Source organism: Camelus dromedarius, chromosome 29 (assembly GCF_036321535.1).
Source record: "Camelus dromedarius isolate mCamDro1 chromosome 29, mCamDro1.pat, whole genome shotgun sequence".
NCBI lineage: Eukaryota > Metazoa > Chordata > Mammalia > Artiodactyla > Camelidae > Camelus > Camelus dromedarius.
In genome coordinates, this window is record NC_087464.1 from 4288138 (window position 1) to 4313393 (window position 25256).

General features: G+C 49.0%; 1 protein-coding gene across 1 annotated transcript; it reads left to right on the forward strand.

The window, feature by feature from the left end:
* Positions 1 to 23747, forward strand: LOC135319550 (eukaryotic translation initiation factor 1-like). The gene is made up of 3 exons (XM_064480480.1): positions 1 to 155; positions 8095 to 8186; positions 23386 to 23747. The coding sequence occupies exons 1-3, from the start codon at positions 1 to 3 to the stop codon at positions 23745 to 23747; spliced, it is 609 nt and encodes a 202-aa protein (XP_064336550.1).
* Positions 23748 to 25256: the final 1509 nt, after the last annotated feature.

Consider the following 25256-nt stretch of genomic DNA (forward strand, 5'->3'; position numbering starts at 1 on the left):
ATGATAATCACTATTGTCATCATCACCACAAACATCATCACTATCATCACCATCAACATCACTACCATTATCACTACTGTCATCATCACTACAATCATCACCATCACCACCACCATCATCACCATTACCATCCCACCATCATCATCACCACCACCGTTTGTATTACAATCATAATCACTACCATCTCATCAGCAGCAGCAGCTTCATCCTCATCACATCATCGCTACCACCACCATCATCATCACTACCATCATTATCACTACCATCCCACCATCATCATCACCACTACCACCACCATCCCTACCATCATCACCATCATTATCAGCCCACAATAACAACATCCCATCTTAGCTTCAGGTAGAAGGACATTTCTTGCTTCTTCCATACCTATCATCCTCTCTGGCCCTGGACATTCATGTCCCACAGTGGCCTCTGTGGGGCCCACATCAGCCACATGCTAAAAGGCTCCAGAGAGAGACACCAGAGAGCAAGCCAAGCCTGTCCATGCTGGCCCCAAGTCACCGAGAATCTGCTGTGTGCCAGGTTGGGGCTGGGTTCTGCACCTTCCTCCTTTAGCCCCTGGCTGAGTCCCCAAAGCCAACCTTCCTTCCTCCCCTTGTTGGCCTCCATCTGGAGGACTTGGCCCTCTGTATCCACCTTTCTCTGCCTGCTCCACCTGCCTGTCAGCTACTGCATGAGTAGGTGCCCAAAACACTTCTGTTAAACAAGCAAATGTCCATCCATGGATGTAGCTCCCACAAAGCAGGCATCAGGTGGCCATTTGGCCACCAGTCTTCCTTCTGACAGCCCAGTGATGCACCATTCAGTTCCCTTAGTTATGGAATTGGGTTGAGGGGACACCTGACATGGGCAAGGCAAATTTCATGGAAGTGTCTTACCATGACGCTCTTCAGAGGAGGCTCTGTCTTGAGGTCGTGTCACATGACACAGACTGTCAAGTTCAACAGGACTCAGACAGGCCTAGTGTGCTCAAGGCAGAATGGGTTGTTTGGATTATTAAATGCAGTTGTAAGTTTGAAATATATATATATATATTTACTTATACTTTACAAAGCGCTAGGCAGAGCGAAAGTCATGTTTTCTTTCTCAGCAGGGTGGAGAGGGACCCTGAGGCTCTGGAGGGAGTCAGGATGTATGCTCTTGTCCTATTTTCTCAGTGACTCACCCAGTGAGACCCTGGAGCAGCCCTGAGCCTCTGCAGAACATTGATCTGTCAGTTGTGCAATGAGGAGATTGCACGGAAAGCATCCAGTGTTCCTCCAAGATCCAGGGCTGCACCACCATCCTGTTGACATTTCCCAGCAAAGCCTGTAAGGCTGTGGGTTGGTGGCATCTTGAAGACTCAGCAATGCAGACATTTCTGTACAGAATTGCCATGATGGCCACTCCCAAACTGAGCAGGCACCTGCAGGGGCCACCCTGGTACTCCCATAGGTGCCATGACAGTTTCAAGGCTGACCATAAAAGGTCAAAAAGTGGGTGATGACCCAATTCCTGGGAATCCCAGCCCCTTCCCCAAAGTAGTTGAAATAACCCTCCCACTTGTTAGAATATGAAGTTACCAAGCCCATAAAAACTAACAACCCCACACCTCGTGGCCACTCTCCCTTCTGAGTGAGATGGCCTGCACCCTGTCTATGGAGTGTGCATCTCTCTGAGTAAATCTACTTTTACTCAACTATGGCTCACTCTTGAATTCTTTCCTGCATGTAGCCAAGGAACCTCACTTGATGGGGCGTATCCCAAGGACTCGCCTGAGACCTGGGACATGGCCATCCTCTCATGCCCCATTTTTTCTGTATCAGTTTCACCTGGATGCCCTACATGGATGTATTCTTGGACCCCCTGCCACAGGAGCTCCCAGGGATGGTGTGTGTCCGTCCATATTCCAACCCAACAGCATGGCGTCCGGCAGGATCACCCTCAAGCTCAAAGACAGTGAGAAGTCCCCCACGCTGCCAACCACAGGGTGATTCTAGGGTGCTGAAAAGGGTTTGGTATCTTTCCCCATCCCTCTGCACCCACCGACTAGATTCCCACATCGTACTCCTCTGGAGGAAGTCTGGGTTGCTCTCATTGTGTAAAAAAACATCTCCCAAGGAAGGACCATATTCTAAAACAATGGGGTTGCCAACATGCATGTGCCCTGACGGCAGATCTGAGGGAAGAGTCCATCATCCCCGACCTGCATTCCCTCTCCCCTAACCACAGGTGAGGGGCATTTGTCTTTACATGGCCATCACCCAAATCTCCTCCTGCGTCGGCAGGGAATTTCCCCATGGTGGGAGTTGGGTGGGAGGTGACTTCTGAAGCCAAAGCAGCAAGACCATCCTTCCTTACCTGCCCATCCACCCAGCCGGGCTTGTGACCTGAGCTCTGGCACCGGGACGCCCCTGCATGGGGCTTGGGCTCACAGTGAGAGGTGATGTCGCACAGGGACGGCTAGAATCCAGACACGGGCAGGCAATGGGCTGCCCGAGCAGTTCAAGCACTAACAGCATCCTGTCTGGCCAGCTCCAGAGGTGCAGCCACACTCATGTGCCTGCTCCCATGCTCCCTTGGTTCCTGGGTGTTTTCCAAGCTTGGTTCTGCAGCCTTGCTTCCTGGGGTCCTTCTAGTAAAGGCCCTTTCTGCTGAGTCATCCCTTTGGTTCGTGTTGCCTGCCACCAGGCTCTGGTTATTGGTCTGGTGCCCAGGAGGTGGGGTAGGGCTAGTCCCGGAGAAGAGCCAGCATGATCTTAAAAGGCATTTGCCTCCTGTGAGGCCTGTGCAGTCTTCAAGCAATGGATGAGCGCTCCTTCTTCAACAAGTGGGAGTGAAACCCACGGGAGCCCAGGAGGGGTACAGGGTAATCTGGGACTCAAGGGTCTCAAGTCCCAATATCTCCATCCCAGGTGTCGATCCCCAGCCCTTCCCTATTTGGGCCCTGACTTTTGCTGGCCTGCTCAGGAAAGAGAAGAATTACATACCAAAGTCGCCACTGAAACTGCCTGATGCAGACCTAAGGGTTGGTCCAAGGTGGGCAGAAGAGTAAGCAGGATAAGACAGATTCGTTGATATGAGGGCATTCGGCCATTACACAGAACCCAACATCTTGATTTATATGCATGACTGGGACATTGTGCTGTACACCAGAACTTGACACATTATAAATGATTATACTTCAATTAAAAAAAGAAAAAAAAAAAAGAAAAAGAACTCAACATTCTGGAATGTGTCCTAGGATGATTCCTTCTGGGATGGCTCTTGGAAGCTTGAAAAAAGCAGCAAATGGCCTAGTTTTTAAAGAAATCGGCAGTGGAAAAGCAATGCCAGAACTTGCAGGGCAGACGGTGGAGGAAAGATCAAAGGCTCAGAGAGGTAGCCTGCAAGGCTCAGAGACATAGAAAACAAATTCATGGTCACCAAAGGGGATAGGGGAGGGATAAATAAGGAGCTTGGGATTAGGAGATACAAACTACTGTATATAAAGCAGATAAACAACAAAGACCTACTGCATAGCAGGGAGCTATATTCAGTATCTTATAATAATCTGTGATGAAAAAGAATCTGAAAAGAACTTATAAATATATATACATATATATACACATACACAAACATATATAACTAAATCATTTTGCTGTACACCTGAAATTAACACGTCAAATCAACTATACTTCAATAAAAAACAAAAACAAAAACAAAAGAATTGGTCTACTCTAAGAGATTGGAAAACCCAGCATCTGACTATGCTCCTTGGAAGGGCTGGAGGACACTTACCAAGATGATAAGGAATTCACTGGTGAGGGGAGTCCTGGCATCGTTAAGAAGCTCAGTGGTGGCGTCCTCAGCAGGGCAGCCAGGCCTGGTGGTAGGAGATGTTATCACAGAATAGGGCTCCCAAGAGCAGTGGGGGTGAAGTTTTGCCCCCAAGGCTGTGTTGATTCTCCTGCTCTTTGTTCGAATACAATCTGCAGGACCGGGATCTGATTGTATGAACCTTCTGCAGAACAGCCAGCTGGTCTACTATCTTATGATGTCATGTCAACCAGACCCTAGGGGCAGGAAGGGACAGTACCCTTGATGCCATGGCAGGACACATGTTCTCTGGAGGATGGGAGACCAGCCCTACAAAGACTTTGAGGCCTGGCCCACTTGCGGTGTTTTTAGGGACCCAGTAGTCTAGGGCATGATGGGTCACTCCTCCAAATAAAGGGAGAGTTATTGTACCTTAAACTTCCTGCCTCTAAGGAAAAAGCACAATGCTTAGTAGGCCTTCTGGGGCCTTCACACTTCGGAACTGCTCTGACCCATTTATCAGCTAGTGCAGAAAGTTTCTGGTTTGGAGGAGTTTTAAGTGGCTCCCCAATATGGAGGGGCTGTACAGGAGCCAGACAGGGCAGCTTTGATCCTTGGGCTAGACGCACCACAAGCAGTGGTCCAGGTCCTATGTCATCTGCCTTTGCGCACTGACCCCTGTCCCTCACCTCCCACCATGATCTCATGGGGGTTTCCATGAGGAGTCAACTAAGGACAAAAAAGCCCAAGCTTGGTTCATGAACAGATCTGCTCCGTATGTCAAGGGGGACAAGGATGGACAGCATCTGCTCACAGCTCCGAGCCGGGGTGTGAGAATCCTCGTCAGGGACAGAGCATCACGCAGTGCACCTGGCCATCCACTTTGCGCATCCAGAAAAGCGCCCCAAGGTGAGGAGATACACGGATTCGTGCGCTGCAGGGACTTGCTTAGCTGGTCAGTCAGGAGCCTGGAAGGAGTGAACTGGAAGTTCAGGGATGAGGAGACCTGGGGAAGAGGCATGTGACTGGACTGGCCAGGAGTGAGCAGAGTACGAGGGTCTTTGTATTCGCCCCAGTGAGGCATGAACAACCGAGTGGACAGGATGACTTGGCCAGCAGATGTCAGACCTCCTCAGCCCGCACTGCCTGGGTGCCTGAGCAACAGAGGATGGAGATCGGAAGGATGAGCCATTTGGGGGATCGTGCACTGCTGACCCTCAACTTTTTTTATTATTACTTGACTCTCTGCCACTAATAATGCTTCCACCAAAATATTCTCATATGATATTAATATAAGGACACCCCTCTCTTTGTAGCTACAGATATATGTATCTTTTTCAACCTTTCATTCTCTGCTGTTCCGTAATCTTATGTTTTAGAAGTCTCTCATTAAAAAGCAAATAGCTGTACTTTTAAAAACTAGACTGAGAATCTTTGCCTTTTAGCTAGAATATTTAAAATGTCTGTACATATATAGATTAAAAAGCATTTAAAACATATATTTTGATATATGTTTAATTAATATATATATAATTGATATATAAAATGTTGATATATTTGGGTGTGAATTTAGCATAAAAAATGGTTTCTTTTCCTCCCCTTTTTTAAGAATACTTTTTTTTTCATTCATACCCTTGCTCTAATCTTTTAGTGAATACCCTAGAAATTATGCCATGAATTCCTTTTTAAAAACTGAGATATAATTGAAGTATAACATATTAGTTTCAGGGTTGGAACATAATGATTCAATCTACGTGTATATTATCAGATAATCACCACGGTAAGTCTAGTGAACATCCATCATCATCCATAGTTACCAGTTTTTTTCTTGTGATGAGAACTTTTAAGATCTTAGTCTTAGCGATTTTCAAACAGACCACACAGCATTATTAGCTATAGTCACCATGACATCCCCAGGACATCACCCTTCACCTGTGAATTCTTTTTTTTTTTTTTAATGGAGGGACTGGGGATTGAACCCAGGACCTCGTGCATGCTAAGCACATGCTCTACCACTGAGCTACACCCTCCCCCCTCTCCCACCCATGAATTCTTAATCTATAAAAATCTGAATGCAATACCTTTACCTCTCACCCAGAAAGAACAAGGACCTTGGACATTTGAACTCCACGTAACTCCTCTTGACTTGGGTGTTATCCTGCCTAGAACTTTAATTCTGTTCTGATTTTCTCAACCCCACCAGACATTATTCATGCTGATTTGTACAATCCACGGTTGCATTTATTTGTACTTTTGTTGCTCGTCATTCCTTCTCCCACCTGGAGCCTTCAACTGTGATCACTTTCCAACTCCCTTCAATAAGAGCCATCTGGTCATAAAGTCCCTTGGTCCATATTTCACTGTCACTCTCAAAAGGCCTTTCCCCTGAGTAGAAAATATTAGTTTAGGCAGTTGTCCTGTGAAATTCTTCTTCCAAAATAAATTTTCCATAGTAGTCCACCAAGTGAGGAAGAGAGAGAGAGCTCTCCTGATTGAAGCAGGGATGGAAGATCCAGAACCCTCATTACTCAACCTGCTCCCCAACTCAGTCAGCCTAGAGCACCCCCTGGAAATGCTAGAGAACCCCAAGATACAGTTTGCAAATGATACTTAAAAACTTACAAATCAACATAAAGTCACCGTTGCCTAGACCCTAAGGAAGTCCAGTGGGCAGCACTGGTGATGTCCATCCTGCCCTGTTCAGGGAAAAGCCTCCCTGAGTCTGAGGCAGGGGCTCTTCTGGCCTGAAGAGGCCATTGGTACTATGGGGCATAAATGAATTCTTACACCCATGGCAACCACAGAGGACCATGGACAGCTGTGCAGGTCGTACACTATTCAAAGTTTCCTGGCCCAGGAGGCAAGTTGGATCTGAAGTCCGTCCGGTGCACGTTCTACTCTTCTGACTGGTCCCTGGGTTAGATCAGGTCCACCTTTTTTCTAATTCACATGCAGGTTCTACAGTACAGGCCAAGTGTGGGGCGATGACTAGGATGAAGTGCCACAATCAAGCCACCTGCCTTTCTGAGCTCAGTCTCCATGCTCACTGGGCTTCTTGGTGACCCTGTAGACTTACTGTAATTGTGAATCCAGGAAGGGGTGCCCTGGGGGACATGACCTAGAAGGGAACCTCTCCTTGGACAAGTGAATTGGTGTCTGACTTACAGCCCTTATGCGCATGTGGGGTCCACCTCCCTGGACCCAGCAGGATTCCAGGAACTGCGAATTGGCCTTAAGCCCTGAAACCCTTGGAAGGCCCTTGGGAGAGGCACTTAGCTCCCACCCACCCTGGTGTCTATGGGGCCTTCCACTGCTGGCTGGGATCCAGTCTTAACTTTCCATCCCCCCTCCCCCTATATTCCACTGCTCCAGTGACAAAAGCCTGGAACAACAATGACACCCAGCCAACCCAAGAACAGGGCTGTGAGCAGCGTCTAACGCCCTCCTCAGTTCCCGGGGGCCCGTGGGGAGCGGGCAGGCTGCAGTGATGGGAAAACACACATTGTCTGGGGGCGTTGCGGATACAGTACAGATTATTTTTAGCAAATTGTTCCGACTGAGTGAAAAACCTGAAAGATAGTGTTGATAATCATCCTTCTTTTAGCGCCGCAGATGGCGCTGCTATAATTAGACGCTTGTTTCTGGGTGATTCTGCTGTTCCGATGAGAAGACACCTTGCTGGTTGCAGAAACACATCACTGAAGGTTTATTGTTCAGTTTGGGTCTCGATCTTTTCCTCTTTACCCTTCAGGATTAACCACATTTGTGATAAAAAGTAAATTATTCACATGCCTCTCGAGCTAATATTAGCCTGAATGTAAATAAGAGGTTTGGGCTCACTTTTGTCCTCCAATCCCGGTGACAACCAGGAATTATCCCCTGCTGCCTGCCCTCCTCCTCAGAGGTTCTTCCTGGGCCCCCAGCCAAGCCAGACTCTGGTATCTCATTCCATCCTGCACTTCCTTTCATATCCATGTTTGTCATTTGCAACTGTGAATTTATCTGTGACACACTCAGACTCATGTCTGTTCTGTTTGCTGGACCATAAACTCCGCAGCCCCCAGATTCCTTACCTTCAGAAACTTGTGCAGTGATGCATGTTTGTTCTTTTAAGCTGTTCAGGTGGGTGGACATTTGTTACGCAGCAATGAGTAACTAGCTCATATCCCAACTGCATCTCGATCTCCTGGCTCTCTGAGTCAGAGAGGAGCTCCGTTCCCTCACAGCTTCCAGCAGTGTGCCCTCTGTTCTTCTCCCCACTTCTCTGTCCTCACCAGCCCCCCCATCCCCCTCCAGCCCTCTGGCCCTGGCTCAGGAAGAGACACCAACAGGGGCCAGCATAGACCATGATAGAGGGGAGGGCAAAGCCCCATTGACCAGGGTGCCAGGTAACCTGGAGAACCAGGGAATCTCATAGTCCATCAGGGACTGGGCTGAGAAGGAGACTTGACCTTGCTCCCCTCCCCCATGCTAGCTCAGCCTCATTTTCTAACTCTTCTCGATTCCTGAGCTCTTCTTCCATGCACCCTTCCGATCCCACCACAGGGGAGCCATGCTGCCACCTTCTCCAGTCTGCCTGAGGACCATCATTCTCTGAGTCCAGTCGTGAGCTCTTCCCTCCGTCCCAGTGCCACTGACTGGTAGTGTTTGGGAGGCTGTATCTTATCAACAAATCCAGTGGTTTTATCCTTGGACAAGACTTCCCGCAAAGAGAAGGGCTCCCACCCATTGCTCAGGCCCAGGACTTCTGCCCCCAGGGCCCCTACCAGACACAGATCACTTCCATTTGATAAATGCCTATCCCCCAGAGTCTCCTGCACCCTCCTGCTGCTGACCACCCCGACTCCGGTCCCTGCGTCTTGCTCTGTAACACACCAGCTGAGACAGTGGACAAGCATGGGCACTTCCTTCTCCTTTTCTGATTAAGTTTTAATTTTTGCAAAAGTGATCCCCATGTGTAGGGTGCAATTCAAATATTTGAGGCTCATGGTGAAATGAGGCCATCCTCTGCCTCTCCCTCTCTTTTTTCCAAATGACTTTTTTTTTTTAATTTTGGAGGGAGGTGATTAGATTGATTGATTGATTGGTTGGTTGATTGATTGATTTTTTAGTGGAGGCACTGGGGATTGAACCCAGGACCTTCTGCATGCTAAGCACACACTCTGCCACTGAACTATACCCTCCCTCCCTTCCCCCCTTACCCACCACTTGTCTCTCTTATTCCGTTGTCCCACTCTGTAGGGGTTACATAGTTCATTTTTTATATTTTCTTCTGAAAAAATAAGGATATGTGCTTCTTAAATTTTTATTATCTTTTGATATTAGTTTTGACTTTATATTATAATTGTGGAGGATTTGACACTTGTAGTCCACTGTGCTCCCACCTTCCTCCCTCATCCATCATCCTAATGTATCTTTACATCACAACTTTGGGTTCAATTAATAGTCAGTGTTTATCATCAGAAACTGACACAACATTGTAAACTGACTATGCTTCCATAAAAAAGAATGCAAATGTAAAAAATATAGCATTTACATTACCAGGAATATTGAAGAACCGAACAGAATATATCCTTTCTCATAATCCACCCTTCTATGTAATAGGGAAAAACAAATCTGACTCCATATTGGATCTACTTCTTTAACTTTGTATTCTTTTGCTTTTGCTACAAGCTAATCACTAAAGGGATGTTGCCTATAAGCTTAAAATATACATAATGGCCCATCTCTGGGAACCCTGCCTCCCAGGTAATGAGTGTTAAGATAAAATACCTTTGTTTAGCTCACAGGGAACATCCTGACCAGACCCACCTGTGAATGGCTGCAGGAAGGAAGAAATAAACACAGCCCCTCTGAGGCTGATCGGAATGGGAAAGGTTTGACTTTACCCTGTCGCTCTCTGTAGAAACAGTTTTGTTATGTTTTTTTTAATGACTGGCTGATAATTTCATACTAGAGAACATGCCCTAATTGAGTTAATATTATCATGGTTAGTATTTCAGTTGTTCCCACCCTTTTACAATCACAGGCGATGCTTCCATGAGCCTTGTGATAAAGGCCCTTGCACATGTGTGCAAGAACACTTCCAGGACAAAGTCTGACAGTGGGATCCCTAGATTGGAGGACACGTGTGTGTAGTTCTGATTCACGTGCCCTAACTGTCCCTCAAGGACAGTGGTTATCAAAGGTTGGGGCTTGGCCCATCTTGGTTTTTTCTCACTGATTTATAGCAGCCAGTGCCTGCAACATCAGATGAACAGATGATTATCCATAGGCTACTGTCTTCATATTATAGACACAAACACACCTTATTCTTTTAATGACTGTACGACAATTCCATTTTAGGGATATACCTTAATTTTATTCTCAGCTTATCGTTTGCCTTTTTCATTTATGAGGGAGGGGTAATTAGGTTTGTTTGTTTGTTTTAATGGGGGTACTGGGGATTGAACCCAGGACCTCATGCATGCTGAGCATGCACTCTACCACTGAGCTATTACCTCCCCCACCCACCCCCATCCCCTACCCCCGCTTTTTTACTTGAATCAGATGTTTTCTTCCAGGCGGAAATATTTGGCTCTTATCTGGTAGAATCAATCGATTATGTTATTCATGGCCTCCAGTTTTGTAATATCAAGCCTCCAATCCTGAGAGCCCCCTTTAAGGCATGGTGTCCAGTGCATCTCCAAGAAGCGATGTCCCACAGATGGGAAAGTTGCCACATAAAAAGGTGTCTGACAGCAGCTCTGCACACCACGGTCAGCCACGGAGCTCTGCAAGGAACTGCCCCTATACACGGCCCCAACCGCTGGCATCGCAAGCGGACAGTCTCAGACCAGGGGCCTAAGCCAGCTTCAAGCACTCCAGCAGCTGGAGTGGAAGGTGGGAGGCCAGACAGGTGGGTGTCTCATACTCTCCTGCAAGGCTGGACGTGCTGGAGGCCACTCCAGCTCCCTGTCCCCCAGCCTCCTGCTCACCCCCCATTTCTGCTCAGCTTTCTCCATCCGGCCCCACGGTATACCACAAACTAGTGAGCAGCTACTTTGTGCCAGGACCTGCACTGGGGGCTGGGATGATGGTGAGCAGACATCCTCTGCGATGTGGAGGTCGGTGGTCCACGGAGGGCAGGCTCCCGGCTTAGTCCAGAGAAGGAACGCTTGCACTGAGCACTGACCCCAGTGGGAGCTGCCCAGACCCCACGGACAGGGAGACTGAGCCGCACATGCAAGGAGCTGGAGGCAGGAGGGAGCAGGTGAGGCGGGAACAAAGGGCCAGAGCCAGGGCTACTGCCCACCCGGGAGGCACTGCTGAGATCCTACGCCCAGGACAGCCCCAACCATGCATAACCCAGCGGGGAGAAGCACCCGGCCCTGCGCACACCCGGCGAGGCCAGCAGGGGGCGCCCCGCACACCGAGGGGCAGTGCTGGCTCAGGCCTAGAGTCACAGGACCTCCAGGGATGGCCAGGCTCTGGCAGCTGGCGGGCTGAGGCTCCTGTTTTGACTTAACTCAGATACTCAGTTTTCTCATCTATAGAATGGGGGTCATGTCAGGGCACCCCCTGGCATTGGTGAGGAGTGACCCACCGCGAATCCTCGGGTCAGTGAGCCCTACTCAGTGAGTGTAGATGGAGGGCGGTGAGCCGAGTCCAACCATTAGCCAAGCCATGCATCGCAAGCACACACACTCATCCGGAATCGTATTTTCTAGGCATCTTACTAATTTCATCCTCACTGCAGTGCTTTGCAGACTTGTTCGTCTCCATCACAGATTTCAGCATGCCCTGCACCTCTGGGATTTCCCTGGACCACAGGGTCCCCATGCGCCCCTATCCTGGGGGATGCTCTAGGATTTGGGGTCAAAGGTCGAATGCACCTATTAGCCCCCTGAAAAGTGTGTCCCTCACCCCTCTCCCAGAGGTGGTGACAGGCATATACATCAGGTCCTGGACAAATGCTGCTCCCTTGGGATAGTCATAGCTTTCCCTGCGGGAGCGCCCACCTGCATAGTCCTCCTACAGAGGGACCACCCTGTGCACTGGGAGGCGGGCTGGTGCTTACCCTCAGGTGTCCACCACTCCCTCTGCGGCCCCAGCAAAGGGTTTGCATTTAGAAGGTCAGGAAGTGGTCCTTCTTACAGGGCGGCCTTAAATTATTTCAGCTGCACCGAGGTATTTCAAAGTCAGGCCAAATAAACATGTGCATCTAAAAAAGGCAAAACAGGGCCATTTGAAATAGAGAAGAAAGCCTTTCCCATATCCTGAGGGTGTGGCCAGACTCCCCCCCCCAACCCCCCCCCCCCAGGGTTTGCTTTGGTTTTGTGTGTTTGCCAAGACACAGAGCTGCTCTTGCTTCGGGATGAAAGCATTTTCTTTTCAATAAAACGTGAGGCAACCTAAGTTTCCTTCCCTGATTTGCTCTGGGGCCACCCCGGCCCCCTGCAGCTGTCGGGGCCACATCTTTAAAGGGTTTGCTTTTCTTGAGAAGGCAACCATGACCTACGCGATGTTATCAACCAATCAGGCTCAGGGCAGAGAGGAAGGGCGATGTTCCCCAGGCTCCCCCACACAGCATCCCCCACCCATGGTCAGATACCAGACACGCCCCTCTACTTCCCCAGATGCTTTCTTGCTCGCCCCCTCTTCACATCGGCCCAGTGCCCAGGAGATACAACCCCTTTTCCTGAAGAGTCTGGATTGAAACCAGTGTGGGAATCACCTTCTTTTCTTTTCTTCTTGCAATTATGCCTCCAGGCTTAAATCCATCATCTAAATGAAGCCCAAAGGGAGGGGACCATCTGCTACAATTTTCTGTGTGTTGTCCCCGCATTTCCACTCATCCTCAGCTCCTGGATCACGACAGGGACAGCCCATACCTGGCCCCACCTGAACCACATACAGATGCTCTGACACAAGTGGGTCTTCGTGTCTAAGCAGTCCGCCCTGGGACCCTCACTGCAACCCCATCTCAGTGGAGCATTGACACAAACAGAGGCCCCTCTCTTCCTGCTCCTCCATAAGCTCCTGCTCATTCATTCATTCATTCAACAACGTTGACACTGGGCTCAAGATGGCTCATTCAACACATCCTCGGAGCCTCTGAAATAGCAGAATATGTATAACAACAAATACTTAGGAGCCCTGCAAAACTAGAAAAAGTGCCACCAGCAGACCGGAACATGGGGGATTTCCAGAAGAGAGAGAAAGAGCAGATGAGGTCAGATTAGTGGTGAAACCCAATATCACAGAGGAGCCCAAGAGGCGGGACCCCCCCGCCCCTGTCCAGAGGGGAGGCACATTGGCTGTGGGGGAAGGTGCAGGCCATCGGACATGGATGCAGAGAGTGGCTTGAAGGGCCATCCAAGCAGTTGAGCCAGTGCCCCATTTGCTCCCAGGGGACAGCCAGAGTGCTGCTTTAAAACTAGACAGAGAGCTGCAAGGTTCATCCCCAGGAGAGAAGCAGACACCCCATCCCGCAACTGCATCCAAAATGAAAGGCCAGGTGTCCCCAGATCAGAGCTCCAAGAAGGCACTCTCCCTTTGTTCCTCCCTGCCTGTCTCCACGTGCCCGGGCGCAGGGGTGCAGCATGGCTGTGACTGGAGTGGACAGTCCCTGACAGAAGGGAGGTTTACTTGTGCCACAGAGCAAGAGTGATCAGTCAAGACTACAGACAGTTCCCAAGCAGGCTTGGCTCAGGACACCCTGAACATGTTCAGATTGCTCCAGGGCCCCAGAGAACTTTTATTTCTATGGAGAAAACCTATCATAACAGAAGTTAAAACTCAGGAGCATTTTAAATATTTACTCATTTCTTTAAAAATGATCACAGAGCCATCACACATTGACACAAATAACAGAACATTTATGAAAATAGCTATCTTCTAAAAACAGTTTATTCAGTAAGAAGAGTGACATTGTTTTATATTTTTCCAAATCTTGACAACATCTGGCTTAATGGACAGCTGGATTGTCATATCTGCTTCTGATTTCAATCTGTCAGGATGTCACACATCACGTAGACTCTGGGAAACTCTGCTGAACACTCAGGAGAGAAAAATGTCTTTGTATTCCTATTAAATAACTTTGAGTTTGTGGCCTCCAGAAAAAGTCTCAGGAACCCCCCAGGGGTCCACGGACCTCACATCGAGAACCACTGTCCTGACACTCATTTACACATGGGACCAGACAACCAAGAATCCCCATTCATTTGAAGGAAATCAACAGTTTGCTAAAGAAGAACCAGACAGATCCTGAAGAAAACAGGATAACATAGGAATCAGAAGAGGACATTAAAGTAAGTATAATTAATATCCTTTAAGAGGTTCAACAGGATATTAGAACCAGTCAGATGGTGAGTAGACAAAAAGAAAACACAGAAAAATCAGTACTTTTCCTATATATCATGAAGAACTAGATACCATTTGGAGCTGGCAACAAAAATCACAGATAATCAAGGCATAAACTTAATCAAATTCTGGAAGATTTACCTAAAGATTTTTAATTGTATTAAAGAACATACATTGAAAGATGTATTACACTTCCTGCCAAGCCTCAGTGTTATAAAAATACTGGGCACATCCCAGGGACTCGTTCAAGACCTGGGACACGACCATGCTTTCGCGCCCAATTTCCCTGTATCACTGGGATTCTCTGCTCAGATGTCACCATGCCCACTTCCAGATCCACTTCCTGTGTGGGCTTCTTCCCCAGCCCTGGCAGGGGTGGGGAGAAGCAAGGGCATGTGTCCGGGGAAGGGGGACAGGAGGTCAAAGGTGGAGCTTGGACCCGCCAGCTGCATGTAAGACCTGCACTGTTTTAGAGGGTTTAGCTAACATCTAGCAAAACCTCGAATGCACAGTTCCCCTTCTAGGAATCTTCCATTAGTTGCAGAAAAGAGCCCGTTCTTAGTGGAAAAGCCATTCGTGGAACTACAAGCAGAGAAAAGTAGGAAAGTCTACTGGATAACTTGCAGGCTCTCGAGCCAGGCTCCAAACTGGACTTTATCATTAGGTTGCTGTGTGAGCCTGGGCAGGTGGCTTAACCTCTCTGTGCCTCAGAGAAGCTCCTCACATGAAAAATGGGAATAGTAGTAACAAAACTCAGCGTTTTGTGAGGCTCCAAAGAGTTAATAAATGCAAAATACTCAGCCCAGTGTTTGGCATTTGGTGAACACTCACTACCCACTGGGTCCTATAATGCCCTGACCTCATTCCTATACAGAGCACATTTATATGCATCCCTGCGTGTTGATACGTGCCCCAAACTGTACAAACTGGCCCGTTCACAGTGGTCGCCTGGAAGCGGGGGTGAGTATGGAGGAAGGGGGTCAGTGTCAGTGTGGATGTCCATCCTCTTACAATGGGTCTACTGATAAATTCTTCCCGCTTTCTCTAAAAGGTACTAACTCATGTAGGTAGGTACTTAATAGGTGCAGTACGTAGGCGGATGGACAAGAGCTGAGCAGGCAGAGCCCTGGGACACAAGGCCTTTCTCCCGTCCCACGGGCCATCCAAGAGTAGGGGAGGGGGTGGGTGCATGGAGGGGGGCGCCTCCCAGTGCCGGGCCGTGACGTCTAGCATCGCTAGTCTCCTTCCTTCCCTGCGCTTTGCTCCACCTCCTGGGGCCCAAGTCCCCCAAGTAGACACAGTCACTCGGTGAACAGTGATCTCATCTAAAAATACACAGCCTTCAGGAGGATCCAGGGTCCATTAACCTGGCTTAGTGCGAACAGCGGGCCAGGTGCTGTTTGAGGGAAGGGGGCTGGCAGACAGAACGCAGGGGATGGGGATCAGGCACCAGTCTGAACCCTGGACCCCTTAGGCGCTAGAAGGCAGGTGCACCCGTCACCCATTTCATTTCCTCCAGGGCTGGCCTGGGGCCCGGGAAAGATGCAGGGGTGTGGTCTCCGGAGTCCATCTTCCTCCCACTCACCCCTCCTCCCCCTCCCCCTTGCCTCTCTCCTCCTCCTGCCCTCCCCCTCCCTCCTCCAGCCTCCTTCTCCTCCTCTACCCCCTCCCCCTCCCGCCCTTTCCGATCCTCCTCCTCCTTCCCCCACGCCTCCTCCCCTTCTTCTCTCCCTTCCTCTTCCTTTCTTTCTCCTCCCCTTTCCTTCCCTCCAGGCCCCCTTGCTCTTTCTCCCCATCCTGCCCCTCCTCTTCCCTCTTCCCATCCCCGGCCCCTCCTCCTCCCCCTTACCCCTCCTCCTGCTTCTCCCTCCTCCTGCCTCTCCCGCCTCCCCTTCCTCCCCTACCCGCCTCCGGACCTCACCCCCTTTATCTTCATCTCTCCATCCCCTTTCTCTCTACCCCTCTTTTCCTCTCTCCTGTCTCCTTCTTCTCCCCCTTGCCCTCTCCCTCCCTCCGTCCGGGGTGGCAGAGGTGGGCGGAGCTGCCCGGGGCGCCGGCACCTGCTCGGCGGCCGCGTGTGTTCTCTGCCTAGGGCTCCGCGGGCGGGAGGGAAAGTGGGTCAAGCGTGGGGCTCAAAAAGGAGCCCGGAGACACGAGGCCCCTGCCAGGCGCGGGACCGGGAGGCGGCCTCCGCGTAGGACGCCGAGGATGCGGGACAGCTGCGCCCCTTCCCCCCCCCACCCCCGCCCACAGCCAGCCGGCGGGGCCCGAGACCTGCCCGCAGCGGAGCCGGACTCCCGGGGCGCGACCGCCTTTCTCCGTGTGGGACCATCCTGATGGGTCCACGGCGCCCTGCACGCCCGCACTTCTTCAGATCCCACCCAGTCTGAGGTCTTCCCCTCCGGGATGTGGTCCCTGCCACCCCTCCCTGCCCTCTAGTGTCAGCCGCGGGCCTCCGCAGCCTGGAGTCCCAGCCATTGAGCTCGCCTCTGCGAGCACTTCTTCGACATCCCCAGATCTGCACAGTTGTGGGGGGCCCTGGGTCTACTCCAGGGAAGCCTCCGAGGGTCTGATGCCTGAACGGCTTGCTTGCCTGTTTACTACTGTGCCCTGCTCCTGCCAGTGGCCCTGCCGAGAGCTGCCCAAACATTGTCCCCCACCCCAGCAGTCCTGGCAGGGCTGCCCCTGTGGGCTGTGCCCCAGGGCCAGCTGAAGGTACTGTCCTGGGGCAAGGACTGGTCACTGGGACCATGGAGGTGACAGAGCCTTCCAGGCATCAGTCCCTGGGTGTCCCTCTGAGCAGTCTCCCACTCAGCAGACCTGCCCTGTCAGGGGCCCCTCGCTTCATCCTTGTACATCTGGCAAACTTCCCCATTGGTCAGGGCCTTGAGGCTCTACCATCTCCCAACACACTGAGCTCTCCAGCTTTGGAGCACCTCCTGGAAAGCCTGGTCCTGGAAAAGCCCTACCCCATGGTCACCTGACCCACATTTCACCTTAGCCCAGAGACTTTCCAAAGCCTCTCATGAGAATACTTCTCCCTCCCCGGCACCCCTGACACGGTCTGCATCCTTCAGTGACCCTGGCAAGAGCTGGCCGGTCCGCTGCCTTTGGGAGGCTGGCCTCTATGAAGGCTGGGCCTGAGCTGAGCTTCTCACCTGGGAAGCAGGAGGCCTGGAGGGTCTCAGGGACTGCCACGGTCATCCCGAAGGCTCCAGGCTTGAGAGGACTTTGCTGTGGGAACCCTGCAGTGACCACATCACCGTTCATGCATGTCCAGCGTGTAGTCAGCAGCAGTGCCCCACCACGGTCAAGTCTGGGGGACTTCTCATTAATCTGAACCCAGGCCCATGGAGCTCACCTAACTGGCCAGCATTTGGGACCCACCACCACCACCTCTGGGCTCTCAGAAGGGCTGACATTGGCTCACAAGCCCTCCTCTAGTCCACTTAAGAGGACAGTTGAAAGGGGGGAGGGTAGAACTCAGTGGAAGAGCGGACACTTAGCATGCATGAGGTCCTGGGTTCCATCTGCAGTACCAACGTTAGAAACAAACAAACAAAAAAACACCAAAAAACAAAAAACAACTAATTGCCTCCCCGCAAAAAAAAATTTTAAACTTTTAAAAAAAGGATAGTTGGACATGAAAGACTCCCACGATGAGAGGGAGAGGGGGCATGGGAAGAAAGGAAAGTTGAGACAGGCAATTGGTAAAAGGTGACATTTTCAGCACCTGGAGAGGACACCCGGGAGAGCGGTCAGGGGCTGCTCTCCTGGGCATCCAGGCGCCAAGTCGGCCAGAGCTGCAGACCCCAGGCCTACCCTTTCTCCTCATAGTTCTCCCTGTGGGGAAGTGGGGATGGAGGGGTCCCCCAGACCACTCCAGGCAGGCCCTCAGCCAGTCAGCACCAAAGTCAACCAGGCATGGGTGTTTTGGAGTGAAAAAAACAGCAAATGAATTGCAGCCAGGGCTCCCAAACACACCACCATCCCACCCACTGACCCTTTGTTTCGAAAACTTTATGTGTTCAATAAATGGCACTTACATAGGAAAAAATCTGTGCAACTTCTGAATGTGTCCCTTAGGGAGTTGGACAGGGATCCGAGAGGACCCGCAGGGGAGGAAGAACCAGCCCCCGCCCCAACCCCCTACGACACTTCCCCTGGTTACACCCGGCAGGGCTGGATTTGAACACCTTTTTTGCCACTAGAGCAAGGGCTGCCAGTCCCTGCCACTTCCTCTCCTTGGTGACAACGTGGCCTCCCAGAGCTCGAGCCCTGCCAGCTGGCTCCTATCCTCTAGGACCTCAGACAAATCATCGAACACAAACGCAGAGGCCTGCGGATCTCTCAGTAAACACCGCTCAGGAAAAGCAAGGCGGAGTTACGAGAAAGATTTCAATTGAGTCGACCTTTGTTTTTATTTGACTTTTTGGTCACAGGCCCAGTTATCACCTTTTAGAATCTTCCTTCCTCCCCGTAAACTCCAGCGGAGTTCTGAGGTTCAGAAGTTCTCAGGGAGACCGACACTGGTTAACAGGACTTGGAAGGGTCTTTTTCTTGAAGTAACCCTCCTTTAATGTCTGTTTACGGCCAGGAGCAGTCTGTGGTTTCATGTAGTAACATCTGATAAAAAGATGCCCAATGTATCCCGGGGCAAGAGACATCTAATTGCAGTGCTTAATTTTCCCATGTGATGATTAATGAAAGCTTTGCTCATTTTGTGTGTGTGGGAAGGAGGCGACGTTAATATGTGGACTTGAAAACTCCTTGGTGTCGCCATCTGGACACAGTGTGAGGCCATGTTGGTTATCCCTGCAAGGGTTATTACGCATCTTTGAAAACAGACCAAGCTTTTGGGGCCAAACAGCCTGGTGGGGCGTGGAGGGAGATATTCCCAGCCTGACTGTTACGTAACATCACACACATACATGACCAAACGTGTATTTCTTCCCCAAACACTAGATAAACAATACACTCCAAAAATCAAGATCATTTGTCGTTAAAGGTCTCAGCATTACTCATGTCTTAGACCTGCCACAAGGCTTTTCTCAAGAAAGAGAAGAAACCATTCCTACCTGTACCACTTTTCCTACAGAACTTTCCTGCCTCCGAACACGTCGAGGGGATGGAAAGGCCCTGACCCAACAGTTGGAAGTCTGCTCAGAAATGAATCTGGCTATAACTTGGCTGTGTTACGTCACAGAAATCGATGTCCTTCTCTGGGTCTTAATGGTCTTATCTATTAATGGACAGAAGGGTCATTTCCTTCCTCCTTTCTTTCCTTCCTCCCCGCTTTTCTCCTTCCCTCCATCCCTTCCCTTTCTTCTTTTCTGTGAATTTTTTATTGTGGAAACTTTCCATCTCAAACATAACCAAATGTAGAAAGAATACCCCACTCCCAGCTTATTTTGAAGCAAATCCCTAAGCTTCCATCGTTCATCTGTAAATATTTCAAAATTCTACTCCTTATCTATTCTTGTCTCATTGCTTGAAACAGCAATAATCTATTAGATCAAGATCCTAAGGGTTGACAGATTGGGCTGAGACCAGCTGATGGTTCTTCGGTTGGTCCTGTCTGGCACTCTTCGTGTGACTTGATTGTGGTTGGACAGTCTTTGACGGCCTCACGGGTCTGGCAGTGGGCCAGGGTGCCCCAGTTGGCTACGTGGATCCTCCAGTAGGCTAGCTCAGGCTTGCTGTCATGGTCAGTGGCAGCATTCCATGAGTTTCCAGTGGCAAGAGAGGGCAAGCCCCAATATGCAACCACTCCCCAAGCCTCTGCTTGTATTGAGTTTGCTAACGTCCCATTTGCCAAAACGAGTCAAGTGCCGAGCCCAGAATCAATGTGGGACGGGGAGAGAAATGTACAAGGACATAGAAATGGGGGCAGGAATCCATTGGGAGCTATTACTGCAGAAATCTACCAGAGGAATATATTCCTAAAACACAAGGCTCCCCCCTAGTTTTAACATAACAACAATTCCATTACCAAAGCCTACCAAATTGACTACAAATCTTTAATATGGACAGTGTCCACTCAGTATCTAGATTTCCCCAATTGTCACGGAAAGCTGGAGAGATGGGAACGTTTGGGCAGTGTTGATGGGAATATGGAAAAGCCACTGTGGAAAAAAGAACCAAAGGGTCAGTATGGTTTGTGTGTAACCATTGTTACCTTTTTTGATGTTTTGTTTTTTTTAATTTTGTTGGTTACTTTTTTACATTCTTTTTTTTTTTTTTGAAGTCTTTTAAAAATTTAATTAATTTGTTTATTTGGGAGGGGTTAATTAGGTTTATTAATTTACAATGAAGGTACTGGGGATTGAACCCAGGACCTCCTGCATGCTCGACATGCACTCTACCACTGACCTATACTCTCCCCACCCCCACTGTTAAGTTTTATATGAGTGTATGCACTCTTCTACAGCATAAAATATATTTCTTTATCATCAAAAAAAAGTTTTGCAAACCCTGAACTGGTTAATCCCAAAGGTTTCTTTGGGCACTAAGATTCTGTGTGTCATTCTGTGTGCTGTTTACAGAAACATGCCCTTGGCTTTGGAAACAAGCCCACCTCTCCCACTGGTTCTCAGGCAGCTCCCCATCCCTGGTGTTCACCGTCTCTAAGGCAGGGGACAGTGGAAGTGACAAGATCTGAAGCGTGCTGCTTTCTGCTACAGTGACCTTTTCTGGCCAGTGGTTTTATCTTAGCACCTGGGTCCATCTGCTTCCAGGATCTCCCTCACCTTCTGCTGACCCATCAATGCTGCTGAAGCCACCATCAGAGCATCCCCAGAGAACCCTGAGGGGCCAGCAGTGCCCACCCTCACTCTTCCCGGAGCTCTGTACTATCCTACTGACTCATCGGAGGTCTTTCCAAGATTCTGCAGGGTTACGCCAGTAGGGCCAAATCGTTTATGGAGGCTGAGTCACTTCTGTGGGAATATTTGCACGTGAGGCCTGCAAAACTCTTAAAGCATGAAGGCCTCCTGACCTCACACCATTGCTTCTTGTACCAGATGTATTGGGAGACCAGGATCCCGGGAGAGGAATTGGAAGGGGGGGGGTGCTCAGCTTTCATGCTTTCCTGTGATTGGTTCAGAGTGGGCACGTGACCCCGAGACCCGGAAGAGGAGGGTTTCCGGGAAAAGTTTCCCTTTACAGTGAGAAAAGCACACCACTTCCTTCCTGCTGGGGCCCCGCGGAGTGTGATGTGCTGTGGGTGCAGCCCCCTGGGGCCCACGGAGGAGAATTTGGAACGTACTAGGTGGGCCAGGCAAACGCACTGGCAGGGCTGGGCCTCAGGAATCACCTGCAGCCACTCTCTCGAGCTTCTAGGGAAGGGGCGCCCCCTCACTGACACCACCATCCTGGTAGCCAGTGGCGTCTGGCTGAGTGGGTCCTGCTCTCTGTCAAGGGACATAGGCAGGAGGTCCTCTGATAGGTCCCATGCTGTTCGCAGTCGGGAGCTCCAAGGCTTTGTGGGCTTTGGTGCCTGCCTGGCATAGGTGGGGAGGAAGGATGCCCCTTCCACTGAAGTTCCCATCACAGTGGGGGTGAACGAGGGCAGTGCCGGCTGCTCATTTTGTAATTAGCAAAGGAGAAGGGGCTCTCTAGAAACGAGGGCAGTTGTAACAGTTCCAAGGACCTCTGACTTTGGTCTGAGCAGCTGCACCCTGTTGTGGTTTTATTGTCATCCATTGCCACACGATCAGCGCCTTTAAGGTTTCACAGGTGCTGTCATTTGTGCAGTAATAAGACTTTAAAGTCCTTGCAAGCAAGTTCAGCTGGAATACACAATTTTCCCGTATGCAATATAGGAATTATTTTCTAAAGTATAACTGCACTGCCTTAGGTCTTTTAGCCAGGTGGATCCTGGTTCTGTGTGGTTTGAAGATTATATGGTTATGAGACTCCTCAAAGACTTAAATGTTGCAAATACAAAATTAGGTATAAAAGTGAATCTTTAGAGTGAGAAAATAAATCATAACCAATGAGAAACTTTAAAGAGCTGAAGGGGGTTGGATATAGCTCAGTGGTAGAGCATGTGCTTAGCGTGTGTGAAGTCCTGGGTTCAATCCCCAGTACCTCCATTACAAAAAAAGAGCTGAAAATGCCACAAACATTGTAAATCCAGAAATAGAATATTTTTAAAAAAGAACTGCCTGACATGATTATATGATACTTGTTTCTCTACATTTTTGGCTAGACTCTGATTACCTTCTTATACAGCTGTTTTTTGGTCATATTTTTTACAAAGTGTATGAGTGACAATCTTTTACATGCCTCAGGAGTGAGCCAGCATTTCCTGTAAAGGACCTAGCAGTAAATGTATCAGGCTTCAGGGCCATGGGATCTGTGTCACAACTGCTCAAGTCTGTCACCGCCTTGTGAAATCAGCCCTTGATCATATGCGAACAAATGAGCATGGCTACGTTCCAATAAAACTTTATTTACAAAACAGGTGCCGAGCTGGGAAATGACATTCGCAAGGTTTGGACACACACAGATTAGGAAGCTGCAAACACAATGAATTAACAACACTCTATAGTCCAAAAAGTCTTTATGAGAACTCCAGGAACCAGTTAGGAAGCCACAACACCCCAGGAAGCTGAAAGCTAAGAAGCACTGCACTGAAACAGGTAAGAAAAGTCATTTCACTTAAACTCCACCAACCCTTCCCCCAACTGGGCACAGCTTACCACAGGAGAACTTGCCCAACTCCCAACTTCTCCTTTGGGAGGGCAAGAGTAGGACATACATCCAACATCCCAGCTTTTCAGGGGGCTGCCCAAGAGGCTGGTTTCTGTCTCCCCTGTCCCAGAGGCTAACAGAGAATCAGTACATCTTGGGTGCCTGGGGGACACTGAGGACAACAGAGAGCTTATTGGCTTCTGGTGACACCAGAGTGCCTCCCCTACCACACACAGACAGGGACACAGCTTGTTATGATCAGGAGACAGTGCCTCACTCATGGTGTCTCCCTTGGGAGGGAAAGAAAAGAGTGAAATAAGTTGTCCCACATTCCAGCTTTTGGGGGATTGCCCAGGGAACTGGTTTCTGTCTTGCCTGACTCAGAGCCCTGATGGAACTAGTACAGCATAGATGTCTGGGGCCACAGAGAACAAAAGAAAGGTCAGGGGGACCAGTCACCGAGCCACCACTGAGGACTCGGCAGCTGCCCCTCGAGCCCCCTGCCTGCCTTCTCCTGCCACCACCTTCTGCTGGCCCTTCCCACAGAACAAAAGGAATCACATTGTAGTTCCACTATCCAGAACCTCCAGTCTCTCCACCCGTTTACTGATGCAAGTAAGAGTGATGCTCTGCTTCCTACTGGCACTGAGGATTATAACTATATAAGAATTCGACAGAGTAACAGCAGGAAGACCCTTACTACTGTCCAAGGGTTCGCTGATGATTACAATAAAAAGAAACTAGTGAAGATGTTCAAGGAGAAATTTGCCTGCAATGGTACTGTAATGGAGCATTCAGAATGTGGAGAGTTAATTCAGCCACGGGGCGACCAGCAAAAAAACATGTCCCAATTCCTCACAGAGACTGGACTGACTGAGGATGACCAGTGGAAGGCTCATGGGTTTTAAGTGCTTCTGGCTCATTGAAGCTTAAGTGAGGATTTCCTTGCAGTGAGTAGAATTTCCATTCTGTCCCCTGTCATAAGTTTAAAAACTTCACAGCTTGTATAATGGAACCATTAGGGGGTCAGTTTTGAACTTGGGCTAGTGTATCTTCTTCATGCAATAAACTGAAAATCCGAGCTCTGCAGGAAAAAAAAAAAAAGTGACGGGTTTGATGCTGCTCCAGAGAACTTGCAATACTACAACCAGACACCAGAGGGAGCAAAACACTACATGCTCCTGAGAAAGAGATCAGGAAACCCATTAGGGAATTGCACAAACCCAGAGAGTTCACATCCCCACAAAACGTTTGAGAGGCCCTCAGAAGCTTTAGCCAGGCTGGCTGGTGAAGGTCTTCCCTGTACAAAGCCAGTCCACAAAGACCACAAGAGGTGATTGTTCTTTCAACTACACAAATCATAACAACAAAAACAAAAACAAAAATAGCAAGGTATGTGAAGAAATCAGAAAACATGACCTAACCAAAGGAACAAAATTAATCTCCAAAAACTGACCCTAAAGAAACAGAGATCTATGAATTACCTCAAAAAATTCAAAATAATGATCTTAAAGAAGCTCAGTGCAATACAAGAGAACACAAGTAGACAGCTAAACAAAACCAGAAAAACAACATGCAAACAAAATGAGAATATCAACAAAGGAAAACCAAACAGGAGTTCTGGAACTGAAGAGTGCAATAACTGAACTGAAAACTTCACTGGAGTGGATCAACAGCAGACTTGATCAAGCCGAAGAAAGAATCAGCATACTCTAAGACAGGTCATTTGGAATTATTGAGTCAGGGGAACAAAAAGAAAAAAAAAGAATGAAGAAAAGTGAACAAGCCTAAAGGACATGTGGGACACCATCAAGTGGACCAATATTCACATTATGGAAGTCCCAGAAGGAAAAGGGAAAGGGGCAAAAAAAAAGCTTATTTAAAGAAACAATGGCTGAAAACTTCCCACATCTGAGGAAGTAAATTGAATTTGAACATCCAAATTCAAGCATCTCTCAAGACTCCAGCTAAGATAAAATCCAGAGATGTACACATGAAGACACATTATAATCAAACTGTTAAAAGTCAAAGACAAAGAGAGAATCTTGAAAGCAGCAAGAGAAAAAGGACTCATCACACACAAGGGACCTCCTAAAAATGTATCAACAGATTTTCTCAGCAGAAATATTACAGCCAGCCAGATGGCAGTGGGATGACGTATTCAAAGTGCTGAAAGAAAACACTGCCAACCAAGAATACTGCATCAGGAAAAACCGCCCTTCACAAATGGGGAAATAAAGACTTTCCTGAGTAAACAAAAGTAGAGGGAGTTCATCGTCACTAGACCTGCCTTATAAGAATTGTTAAAGGGAGTCCTTCAAAATGAAACAAAAGAATAACTACAGAGCAACACAAAAGCATACAAAATTATAAAGCCCTCTGGTAAAGGAAAATATATAGATGCATGCAGAATCGTG